At 45.6% G+C, this 12056-nt stretch overlaps 1 protein-coding gene across 5 annotated transcripts in view; it reads left to right on the forward strand.

Annotated features, from left to right (window-relative positions):
* CRTAC1 (cartilage acidic protein 1) overlaps positions 1 to 12056 on the forward strand; it is a 1057458-nt gene that overhangs the window by 1001824 nt on the left and 43578 nt on the right. For all 5 annotated transcript variants that reach the window (XM_063962302.1, XM_063962305.1, XM_063962306.1 and 2 more), the window contains one exon: positions 731 to 899. In XM_063962302.1, the coding sequence (XP_063818372.1) occupies positions 731 to 899 (169 nt within the window). The remainder of the gene's footprint in view (positions 1 to 730; positions 900 to 12056) is intronic.

The raw sequence follows: 12056 nt of genomic DNA on the forward strand, positions 1-12056 counted from the left end.
TAACAGAAAATCAATTTCTGCAAAGATAATAGCTTGCATAGTTTCAGCACATTCTGCATGGGAAATAGATACTTTAATTCATTTTAAAAGTGCCAAAGAAATCACTGGGATTATTGTGCCAGAGTCTTCTGAGCAGGCGTCTGCCATATTTAATTAAAGGGGAGGGGGGAAGGGGGTCAAAAACACAGAGCATGCAATGGTTACAAGAATGATTTGAGTGGCTGACTGAGGCCGAACAGTCCATTTCATACTTAACCCACCCACATCTTGGGTGGCTTTCCCAGATGTCCGGAAAATGGGCGAGTGGGTGGTCCGCGCGCCTAAATGATGCGATTTGCTCTGAATTGTGTCAGTGTAGCTCCGCCCCCTCCTTTACAATGTCGAGTGTGGAATCACATCCCACACTCTGCCCACCTGACTGCGCCATGCGTCCCGCACTTCCAACCTGGTCAGCAACTTTTAACTTAAGTTTGTGAACTGCTGATGGAAAAAGAGCGGTGGCGCTGCCCTCTGCGTGAAGGCAGATGGATAATCGGCATAGATGGCATTAGCCTAAGACAGCAGGGAGGCAGAAAAGTGTGCACACATACTCAAGACTCAGAATCATGCCGTTTATGCGTCTACTGTGTGTTCTGGAAAAAACTTTTTTTTCCCCTTTCTTTTGTTTTATTTTTCAATCATTAAAAAAAAATTTAATTAGTGAAATATTTTGGTTTGCTGTTTCTTTCAGGGCTTGAAAAACAATTGGCTGAGAGTAATTCCACGTACCAAGTATGGCGCTTTTGCCCGCGGTGCAAAAGTAGTACTGTATACGAAAAAAAGTGGAGCCCATCTGAGAATCATCGATGGCGGATCTGGTTACCTTTGTGAGATGGAGCCGGTTGCTCACTTTGGACTCGGTATGTACAGAAGCCTCTATTTCATCATGATAGCTCTATACCTAGAGAAGCAGAGTCTTTCCGCTGACGCATCTGCGCTAGATCTCTTTGTGGGACTGTAAGAAATAACCAAGGAACAGACAAGGAGTGGGGTGTACCAAGCATCACATCCGTGGTTCAACACATCCCGCCACGTATTGGTGATATAACAGCATTAATAATGCCAGTATGTACTTAAAATTTAGATTAAAATCCTTTGAGATAGAAGGAAAATATAGGGGGACAATACACAGAGCTAGCGGGGGATTTATTTTTGGTAAAACACAGAGGACACGTGGACACCCGCTTAGGTTAGAGGAGAGGAGATTTCACACACAGAGATGGAAAGGTTTCTTCACATTAAGGACAATGAGCCTAATTCAAACCTGATCGCTCGCTAGGGTTTTTTTTGCAGTCCTGCGTTTGCATAGTCGCCGCCGATAGGGGAGTGTATTTTCAGTTTGCAAGTGTAGCAGAGCTGTACAAACAGATTTTGTGCAGTCTCTGAGCAGGGCCGTTTCTTGGGGCAGGCGGGCTCCCTGCTTCCCCCTCCTATTTCTCCCCTAGTAACCCGCTCGGGGGGCGGACTTTCACGGAATGACGCGGTTGCGTCGTTACGTCACGACGCAACCCGTCACTCCGCGAAACTCCCCCCCAAGCGGAGTACAAAGGGGGATCCAAGTTAGGAAGAGGGAAAGGCCGGCGCGAGGAGCGACTGGTGAGGAGGGCCAAAGAGCGGTAATCGCCTCTGTAAGTATTCTCTCTCTCTCTCTCTCTCAATGTGTAAAATGGGGACACCTGCCGTAATGTGTGAAATGGGGACTCTTGGCTGCCGTAGTTTGGGGATTTAATGTATCAAGGGCATTGCAGTGTGTGGCATAATATGGTGCAGGGGGCCTTACTGTGTGGGGCTTAATATGGTAGAATTTTTTTTTCCTGTGGTGGTCGTGATCTGTTGGAGCAGGGTCAAAAACTGGATTGTGAGGTAGTCTTTTCAGACGAGGCCACACCCCCTTGCCGGGTGCGCGCGCAAGTTGTTTTTTTTATCTAGGTGTGTGTGTGTGGGGGCCCATTTTTTATGTCATGGGGGGGCGCATTTTTAAATCTCGCACTGGGAGCCAAATTGGCTAGAAACAACCCTGTCTCTGAGTAGCCCAGGACTTACTCAGCCGCTGGGATCAACCTGTCCAGGACCGGAATTAACGTCAGGAACCCTCCCTGCAAACGCTTGGACACGCCTGCGTTTTCCCAACCCCTCCCAGAAAACGGTCAGTTGACACCCACAGACGCCTTCTTCCTGTCAATCTCCTTGCGAACGGCCGTGCGAATGGATTCTTCGCACAAACCTATTGCTGAGCGGCGATCCGTTTTGTACCCGTGCGACGCGCCTGCGCATTGCGGTGCATAAGCATGCACAGTTTAGACCTGATCGCCCGCTGTACGAAAACACAGCCTAGTGATCAGGTCTGATTAGGCCCAATATGTATTTGGAATTCCCTGCCTGAGAGTGTAGTAATGGCGGACTCGGACGGTACTTTTAAAAATGGGCTAGATAAGTACCTAATGGATAAGGATATACAGGGTTATGGTGGGTAAATCATGCACTACAGTAATAAAAAATAAAAAAAGAGGAATAGACATAACGGCCAAACATTCACCACACTTAAAATTAGTCTTAAAAATATTACAGTGTAGGAGATCACTAACAGGTTGAACTCGATGGACAAATTGTCTTTTTTCAACCTCAGGAACCATGTTACTATGTTACTATGTAATTACTGGTTTAGGACCCAGGTGACCTTTTGCGCATGCGCAGAGTGGCATGGGCCGGCTGGGGTGTACTGGGAGGGATCTCATTGGATCCCTCTCAGCTCCGGAATGTATTGCATTCCTCAATTTGGTACTTATGAAAATGCGACAAAAACTTAAAAAACAGGATTTTGAGCGTTCTGGACGCATTTTCGGCTTTAGTACATCCCGCCCAGGATGTTGAGTGTTACTCTTACAGTATATTTGTTATGTGAAATCACAGAGCTAGACATTGATAGGATGATTATCGAGCTTCTTGTTCATTTTGTATACTGTATGTTTTAATTTAAAAAATCACAAAGAGATTGTCATTACTCTGAGACAAATGCAGGATTTGTAGCAGAGGTGGTGGTGGTGGTGGTGGGGGTGCCCAAATGATTGATTTTAGAGCAAGTGTGCCAGAGCAGCGATGTTCCTGCGGGTGGAACATCGGGACAGTCTCCAGTAGTGGAGTGTCTATCATGGCTGCAGTGCACACAGGCCCTTGGATCCAGGGGGCCATGCACTGCATACCCAGACCCCGGACTGACTACGGTGAAGCGGCTACCTATGCTTTACCTGCGGCACCATCTTTTTAGTAATGTTTTCAATAAGAGGGCACCACACAGGAGCTACCAAAGACTCTGGCACAGGAAATTTGGAGCCGATTCAATTCGTAGGAGGCACATTTTATCAAGTCCTGAGGGGGGAGAGCAGGGGCCCACCACAAATAGATCCCCCAGTTCTTAATACAAATTGGAGACAAAACACATTCTCCCACCTCTTGATAAGATACCTGTCTCTTTATGCTGTTAGCTGCTCTCTAGTCCACTGCGCTGACTGTGCGCTCAGACCCACACATGCAGCCGGAATGGTAGGAGAATGTAGCACCTCCCTTATACTGAATGTTGTGGCTGCAGCTCTAGTAATATAGGGGGTAATACTGAGTTGATCGCAGCAAGTTTGTTAGCAATTGGGCAAAACCATGTGCACTGCGGGGGGGGGGGGGGGGGGGTAGACATAACATTTGCAGAGAGAGTTAGATTTGGGTGTATTATTTTGTTTCTGTGCAGGGTAAATACTGGCTGCTTTATTTTTACACTGCAATTTAGATATCAGTTTGAATACACCCCACCCAAATCTAACTCTCTCTGCACGTTATATCTGCCCCCCCCCCCCTGCAGTGCACTTGGTTTTGCCCAACTGCTAACAAATTTGCTGCTGCGATCAACACAGAATTAGACCCATAGTACAGTTTTATATATTACTACTACTGCTACTGTAGTATTGATATCAGCAATTGACCGCCGGGTTTCCAGACAACTGGAAACCTCCTCTGCGTTTCCCTAGTATAATAACTTAGGTGTTTTTTCGACCTACTCATTACAAGCTACACAATGCAATTGATGCTGCTGTTTGTTAGTGAGTCTACATAAAGTGTGATCATGATTTATTTATTATCTATTTATTTTATCAAATGTAAGATGCATCATTTGCATTTTCCAGTCTGTTAATTTAATGCTACCGACGATTAATCTGTTCCCAGTCACCGCACAACACATTTCCTATATACTCAGCAGTCACCAAAGGCAAGTCACACCTCTGTATAAGGATTATCTCCTATGAATAACATAGTTAGTCCTCCATTTATCAAACCTTGGAGAGTGATAAATTGCTTGGTGATAAAGTACCAGCCAATCAGCTCCCAACTGACATGATACAGGCTGTGTTTGAAAAATGACAGTTAGGAGCTAGTTGACTGGCACTTTATCATCATCATGCTATTTATCACTCTCTGAGGCTTGATAAATCTGGTCTTAATGTCTGCACACGTAGCTGGACCCTCTGGCAGCATTGAAGAGGTTAATGACCCCCCCCAGCACCAGCCGGCTGAGTAATGTCCTGAACATTTCAGCTTACAGGTCAGCACGCTGACTAGCAGTGAGATGACGGAGCTGCTTTGTGGCCAGTGTTGGCGTCACCAAGGAGTTAAAAGTCTGGCTAAGCTAAAAGGTTTGTTATTTTAGGAATTAAAACAAAAAAATAGCCTTTGATGGTCTTGGCAGCCTCTGAGCCTGCTCTGCTCCCCGTCTTTCATCTCATTCCTTTCTGCTTGTTTCATTAGTGGGGATGAATTCTCGGTAATTGGGAGACGGGGCGGCGAGGGATTTCGCAAGGCGCTGCCTGCACTAGTGCTTTATCTGCCGCCACTTACAGAGAAAGGTAAAATGTCATAGGCAGGGAAAAAACATAAAGAAAAAGGAAAGAATGGCAGCAGGTTGCAGCTGGAAGGAGCTGGGTTCCCCATTCACCAGGCAGGGAAGTAGAACAGCCACCTACACATTGGGCTTTAGTGTGGATGGAGTATTTACTAGAAAAATGCAAGTTCTCTGCTAACAATCCATTATTTACAGATATGTCTCCCCACATATTTGCTGCAAATGGTCTACACATGCAGCCGTATTGCAATTGAAACTAGTCGCGCCCACGTGCAGGGACATAACAAGGGTGGTGCAGATGGTGCTTGGCACATAGCACATTTGCCCTGTGAGTGCAATGACCCCCATGGTCCCCTTTGTATGCACCGCCACCAGTTGCTTTACACATAAAGGAACTTTCCCTTACTCTCCAAAATTAACGTGTAGGAAACTTTATAAGTTAATTTCTTTGGTGGGTTTATTTATTAATATTTGCATATTTATATTTCCCTGATTTTGTTAGTATAGCATATATCTACTATAAGTATATGATACCAATATCACTGTATTTCATATTTACATCTTCTTACAATGTCTTATGACTATGATACATACTGTACTGTACATCCCATCCTTGATGTAGACTTCTAACACAGGGCCCGATTCAGCATGAGTTATAGTTTTGCGACATTTCGCAAAACTACAACTTCTTTCTCTAGCATGCGGAAGGCTGCCCCACATGCTGGGTCCATCCCCCATAAACATACGAGCGCTTCGCCAAACAGCGATGCGCTCGCATCTTAAGGGTAGTCCCTAGGCTACGAAGGCAGTTGCCGATCCACCATGTTTTGGGTCGCAATGGCTGCATGTGACGCCATGCAGCCTCCTCGGCCTTTCTCACAAATGGTCCAAACATGCCTCCGTTGTCCGAGCCGCACCTCCCCAACGCCGCATTGCCACCCCCCACCGGGATTTAGATTGCGAGCGCGTGCAATCAGATGGATGGCTGTATCGTAAACTTATAACATTACCCCTCAGCATTTATGCCCAATTATCACCCCCAAACAAATGATTATCCAAGCTACTCTCTGCCCCTATTAATTTGGATAATCGGCATTGTACAATAGGTTTTTGGGTATAGAATGTGATGAGAACACTGTCAGACACTACTAAGAACACACTAAGTAGGTATAGGTAATACACATGCAGTTAGCCTGGCAATAGCGCTGTCTTTTAAAATGAATGTGAGCTCCTTGGTACACATAGAGGACAGTTGTGCTGAGCACCTTACCCTGCGGCTAATTGGCGTATTGTATGAGGACCAGTGGCGTGGCACAAGGACCCTGTGTCGCAATGCTAATCTCACCCTTCAATACACACATTGTCATGATGCACAGCTTCCAAAGAAATAATGCACTCACACTGATACACTATTACAAATGGAACAATTTCTCTAGAACAATAAAACATGAGTTCAAGATTGTCCCATTTTTGTTTGTGCACCACTATATATATATATATACTGTAAGCAAGCAAGAACGCAGCGGCACTCCGGGATTTGATAAAAGTATAGAAAAAACTTTATGGAAAAAACATCACATACAGCCAACGTTTCGGGGCCCATAGCCCCTTTGTCAAGACATTCACGCCTTGACAAAGGGGCTACGGGCCCCGAAACGTTGGCTTTATGTGACTTTTTTTTTTTCAATAAAGTTTTTTCTACACTTTCATCAAATCCCAGAGTGCCGCTGCGTTCTTGTTTGCTTATACTTTTATTAATTGTGGAGGGCACCCGGGTTTACCTACAGTCTGCAGCGAGTGCAGGGCACCTGTATTCAATATATATATATATATATATATGTATATCTCTTGCTATGGTGAGTGCTGAATTTTCTGTTTGTATATATTATATATGTTTATATATATATATATTTATACTGTGTATACACACACACACACTCCTTGCATCACATTTGTTAATATTTGTAACATAGACTTCTGTCATTAACTTGGGAAGATGGCTGTAAAGTTATATTGTTATTTTACTTCACTGCATGTCTGTGGTTAAATAGGCTGCATCTCTTATTTACTATACCTACTGGTTCATCTCCGATCACTTGTTCCATAATAGTTCTTCTAAACTCTATGTAAGAGGTCGCCAGGCTCTTTCTTACTCTCTACAGTAATTAACTTCTCGCCCAATTAACACCACGTTCTCAATGAAAGACAATTAAAAGCATCTTCTTATCTCATTGTGTGTGTCAGGGCATGGGTGTCGGGGGCGGAGCTATGCTCCATATCCTGGCACCTAGTTAAAAATATTTGGTTATGCCATGCCATCGATGGAGGGAAACCATCTGGTTCTCTCCCCATCGATGGCAAAAGTATTGTACATCGGCCAAAAACCATCGATGATTAGGAATCATGGATGGTCGATGGCCATCCCTACACGGGACACAGCGGCCCGCGGGAGGATCAGCATGACAGTCCCAAAAAAACAGGACTGTCCCACAAAAATGGGGACAGTTGGGAGGTACGGGTTAAAGGCATATGGGCTATTCCTTTGCAGCATTGCCAGAGATACACAGTTGTGGGGACAGAGAGCGACATGTACTAAGCAGTGATAAAAGTGGAGAAGTTGCCCATGGCAACCAATCAGCTGCTCCGTACAATTGTATAGTATGCAAATTAGAAATGTTACGTCAGTGCTGATTGGTTGCCAGGGGCAACTACTCCACTGGCTCACTTCTCCACCTTTATCACTGCTTAGTACATGTTCACCATAGTGGTGGAATCGTAGCCTATCCTGTCCTCAGCTGCAGTTTAGTTGATGTAGCGAATGAAGGTACTGTAGCAGGTGTTATATCACATTATATCATGTTACAGTGAACGCTGTGCTGAGTAGACCCGCGTTTGATTTAATCATCCTGCAACCAGTGAATAATTATGCACAGTGCACCTGCAATTTACTTTCAGTCTGTGCAAGCAATATCAGAAGCTTGGATAACTCTTACACCTTCTATTCAGACGTTTCTGCGACTTTCAGATTTATTGTTTTTGGCTGCATTATTTACACAGATTTTTCACATTCAAATATTCCATGGTTTAGTTATAAGAGTGCTGGGTATTGTTTTTGCAATTTTTTTTGGACAGACTTATTGTTATCCGGGGAACACAGATTTAATTAACTGTAAATAATGCATAAAGTTTTTTGCAGAAATTATTTTGCATATTTGCATTCTGCAGAATGTTTCCTGTTAGCTTCAAGTTAGTGAACCCTGTACTTATTTTAAACAGGTCTTGAGTCCAAAAGGTACATTTATTAAAGCTTCTAAAACAGAGAATTCAGATGCTGTCTATCATTTTCTAAAAGGCAGTAGAGAAATGATTGACTGCATCTGATTGGTTGCAATGGGCAACATCACCAATTCTCTGTTTTAGAAGCTTTAGTAAATTTACCCCCAAGACTGCTATTTAGACCAGGGGTCTTCAACCCGTGGTCCGCTGATCTGCTTTCCGTGGCCCTCTGCCTGCCAAGCACAGGTTCAAATGCACATTTATTTTGTCAATAGATTCGCTGGAGCACGCCGGAGCTCAGCATCGCGTCACGTGACTCCCTGTGCTGCACAGTGACGCCACACCCCCGGCGCACTGACAGCCTGCTGTATCAGCCCCCCTCGCGCTGACATCTCTTCCCGGCTGCTGTTTTCCACCTCCTCCATTTGTAGGCAATAGGACGCTGATGGATCTGGAGAGACAGGGGGGCTGGGTTTGCTTCTCCCACTGAAGCAAACCCAGTCTTCCTGGGTGTATGAAGCTTAAAAGGAGAAGCCAATGAGGACCTTTCTGATGGCCATCTTTACAGCAGCTCCACAGTGTGGGGGGATCACCGCTATCAACGCAGCATCAATACTTCACCTCATGTATGTTGGGCTAAAGAATTATTACTTGTAAGTTATAGTGTTCACTGGAGCTGTAGGCAATTTAGTGCTGCCAAAATAAACTATTTCTCCTATTTAGAACTCCTGGTGCCCCTTTAGCTTGAATTCTGGTAGCACACAGTGTACTCTATAATAGTCTGTGTATCTGGCACTGTGTGGACATATTTGTATCTGGCACAGTTGGGGCATATCTGGCATGTGGGGGCAAATCTGGCACCATGGGGGCATATGTGTATCTGGCACTGTGGGGGCATATCTGCACTGTGGAGACAAATCTGTCACTGTGGGCGCATATGTGTATCTGGCACTATGGGGGCATATGTGTATCTGGCACTGTGTGGGCATATGTGTATCTGGCACTGTGGGGGCATATGTGTATCTGGCACTGCACTACTGGAGGCATATGTGTATCTGGCACTATTGGGGCATATGTGTATCTGGCACTGCACTCTTGGGGTCATATGTGTATCTGGCCCCCATATGTGTATCACGCCCCCATTTCCATTGGTCATGCCCCCTTTGGCTACACCAATTTTGGCGCGCACACAGTACCATTAACAAATTTTTTCTACTTGCACCACTGTATGTATGTATAAATATATATATATATATATATAGGGTTAATTTTTTATTGGCCCATTTGTGATCATATCTCTCTCTCATAATCACACATGAGATCATTTACCTTTAACCTGGGTCAGCTGCTGTTTAGGTGTGTTGATGACTGTCTCACTTTGAAAGCCAGAAGTCAGTTGGCAGGTGAGCTTTAAACTTTGCACATCAGGACACAGATCTAATGGGATCTGAATGAGGATCAGAGAGCAGGGCTAGCCAAGCACTCTCTCCCTGCTTGCCACCCACCCCTCTCCATGCCGCCCACGGCGTGCCACAAGACTAGGCCCTCCCTGACTCGTTGGCATACCCCATGAGCTGTGCCCCCCCATGCACAAGGACATGCCACTGCTGCTTCCCGGCCCCAGTCCATCCTTGTACCCCGGGCTAGATGCCGCAGTTGCACCTGAACTTGTCGCGCACAGTGAATATGCACGAGTCAGAATAGCAATTCATTTTGTCTATTAGTCCACTACATCCCCCAAGATACCCGCAAAAAGGTTCTCTTGCATTTGTTTGCATTAAACCAAAGTGTCTGGCGCTATATATATGTACTGAATCTCTATAAAAAGAGAGAGAGGACAACCTATATTCGGCTGCCTTCCCAATGTGGACCTGGAATCCACCCAAAATGCAATATGCAAACAAGAAAAAATAAGTTAAAGCGCACAAAAATATGAGGTAACCGACTGCTGTTTTGATGCAAATTGTTGATTTATTACTAATTATATTTAAAATCTTAAAAAGCACATAATAAAACAAAGGTAATTACCATAAGACCAATAAACATTAATTGGGTTAATACCACATATTTCTCTGACGTCCTAGTGGATGCTGGGAACTCCGTAAGGACCATGGGGAATAGACGGGCTCCGCAGGAGACTGGGCACTCTAAAAGAAAGATTAGGTACTATCTGGTGTGCACTGGCTCCTCCCTCTATGCCCCTCCTCCAGACCTCAGTTAGATTTCTGTGCCCGGCCGAGCTGGATGCACACTAGGGGCTCTCCTGAGCTCCTAGAAAGAAAGTATATGTTAGGTTTTTTATTTTACAGTGGGACCTGCTGGCAACAGGCTCACTGCAACGAGGGACTAAGGGGAGAAGAAGCGAACCTACCTGCTTGCAGCTAGCTTGGGCTTCTTAGGCTACTGGACACCATTAGCTCCAGAGGGATCGACCGCAGGACCCGTCCTTGGTGTTCGTTCCCGGAGCCGCGCCGCCGTCCCCCTTACAGAGCCAGAAGCATGTAGATGGTCCGGAAAATCGGCGGCAGAAGACTTCTGTCTTCACCAAGGTAGCGCACAGCACTGCAGCTGTGCGCCATTGCTCCTCATACACACTTCACACTCCGGTCACTGAGGGTGCAGGGCGCTGTGGGCGGGCGCCCTGAGCAGCAATAAAAACACCTTGGCTGGCAAAATAATCACAATATATAGCCCCAGAGGCTATATATGTGATAATTACCCCTGCCAGAATCCATAAAAAAGCGGGAGAAAAGTCCGCGAAAAAGGGGCGGAGCTATCTCCCTCGGCACACTGGCGCCATTTTCTCTTCACAGTGTAGCTGGAAGACAGCTCCCCAGGCTCTCCCCTGTAGTTTTCAGGCTCAAAGGGTTAAAAAGAGAGGGGGGGCATTAAATTTAGGCGCAATATTGTTTATACAAGCAGCTATTGGGGAAAATTCACTCAGTGATAGTGTTTATCCCTACATTATATAGCGCTCTGGTGTGTGCTGGCATACTCTCTCTCTCTGTCTCCCCAAAGGGCTGTGTGGGGTCCTGTCCTCAGTCAGAGCATTCCCTGTGTGTGTGTGGTGTGTCGGTATGGCTGTGTCGACATGTTTGATGAGGAGGCTTATGTGGAGGGGGAGCAGATGCCGATAAATGGGATGTCGCCCCCTGTGGGCCGACACCAGAGTGGATGGATAGGTGGAAGGTATTAACCGACAGTGTCAACTCCTTACATAAAAGGCTGGATGACGTAACAGCTATGGGACAGCCGGCTTCTCAGCCCGCGCCTGCCCAGGCGTCTCAAAGGCCATCAGGGGCTCAAAAACGCCCGCTCCCTCAGATGGCAGACACAGATGTCGACACGGAGTTTGACTCCAGTGTCGACGAGGTTGAGACATATACACAATCCACTAGGAACATCCGTTACATGATCCCGGCAATAAAAAATGTGTTACACATTTCTGACATTAACCCAAGTACCACTAAAAAAGGGTTTTATGTTTGGGGAGAAAAAGCAGGCAGTGTTTTGTTCCCCCATCAAATGAGTGAATGAAGTGTAAAAAAGCGTGGGTTCCCCCGATAAGAAACTGGTAATTTCTAAAAAGTTACTGATGGCGTACCTTTTCCCGCCAGAGAATAAGTTACGCTGGGAGATATCCCCTAGGGTGGAAAAGGCGCTCACACATTTGTCAAAAAAGGTGGCACTGCCGTCTTAGGATACGGCCACTTTGAAGGTACCTGCTGATAAAAAGCAGGAGGCTATCCTGAAGTCTGTATTTACACACTCAGGTACTAGACTGAGACCTGCAGATAGTGCTGCTGCAGCGTGGTCTGTAACCCTGTCAAACAGGGATACTATTTTGCGAACATAA

The sequence above is a fragment of the Pseudophryne corroboree genome, chromosome 3, assembly GCF_028390025.1.
Source record: "Pseudophryne corroboree isolate aPseCor3 chromosome 3, aPseCor3.hap2, whole genome shotgun sequence".
Lineage (NCBI taxonomy): Eukaryota > Metazoa > Chordata > Amphibia > Anura > Myobatrachidae > Pseudophryne > Pseudophryne corroboree.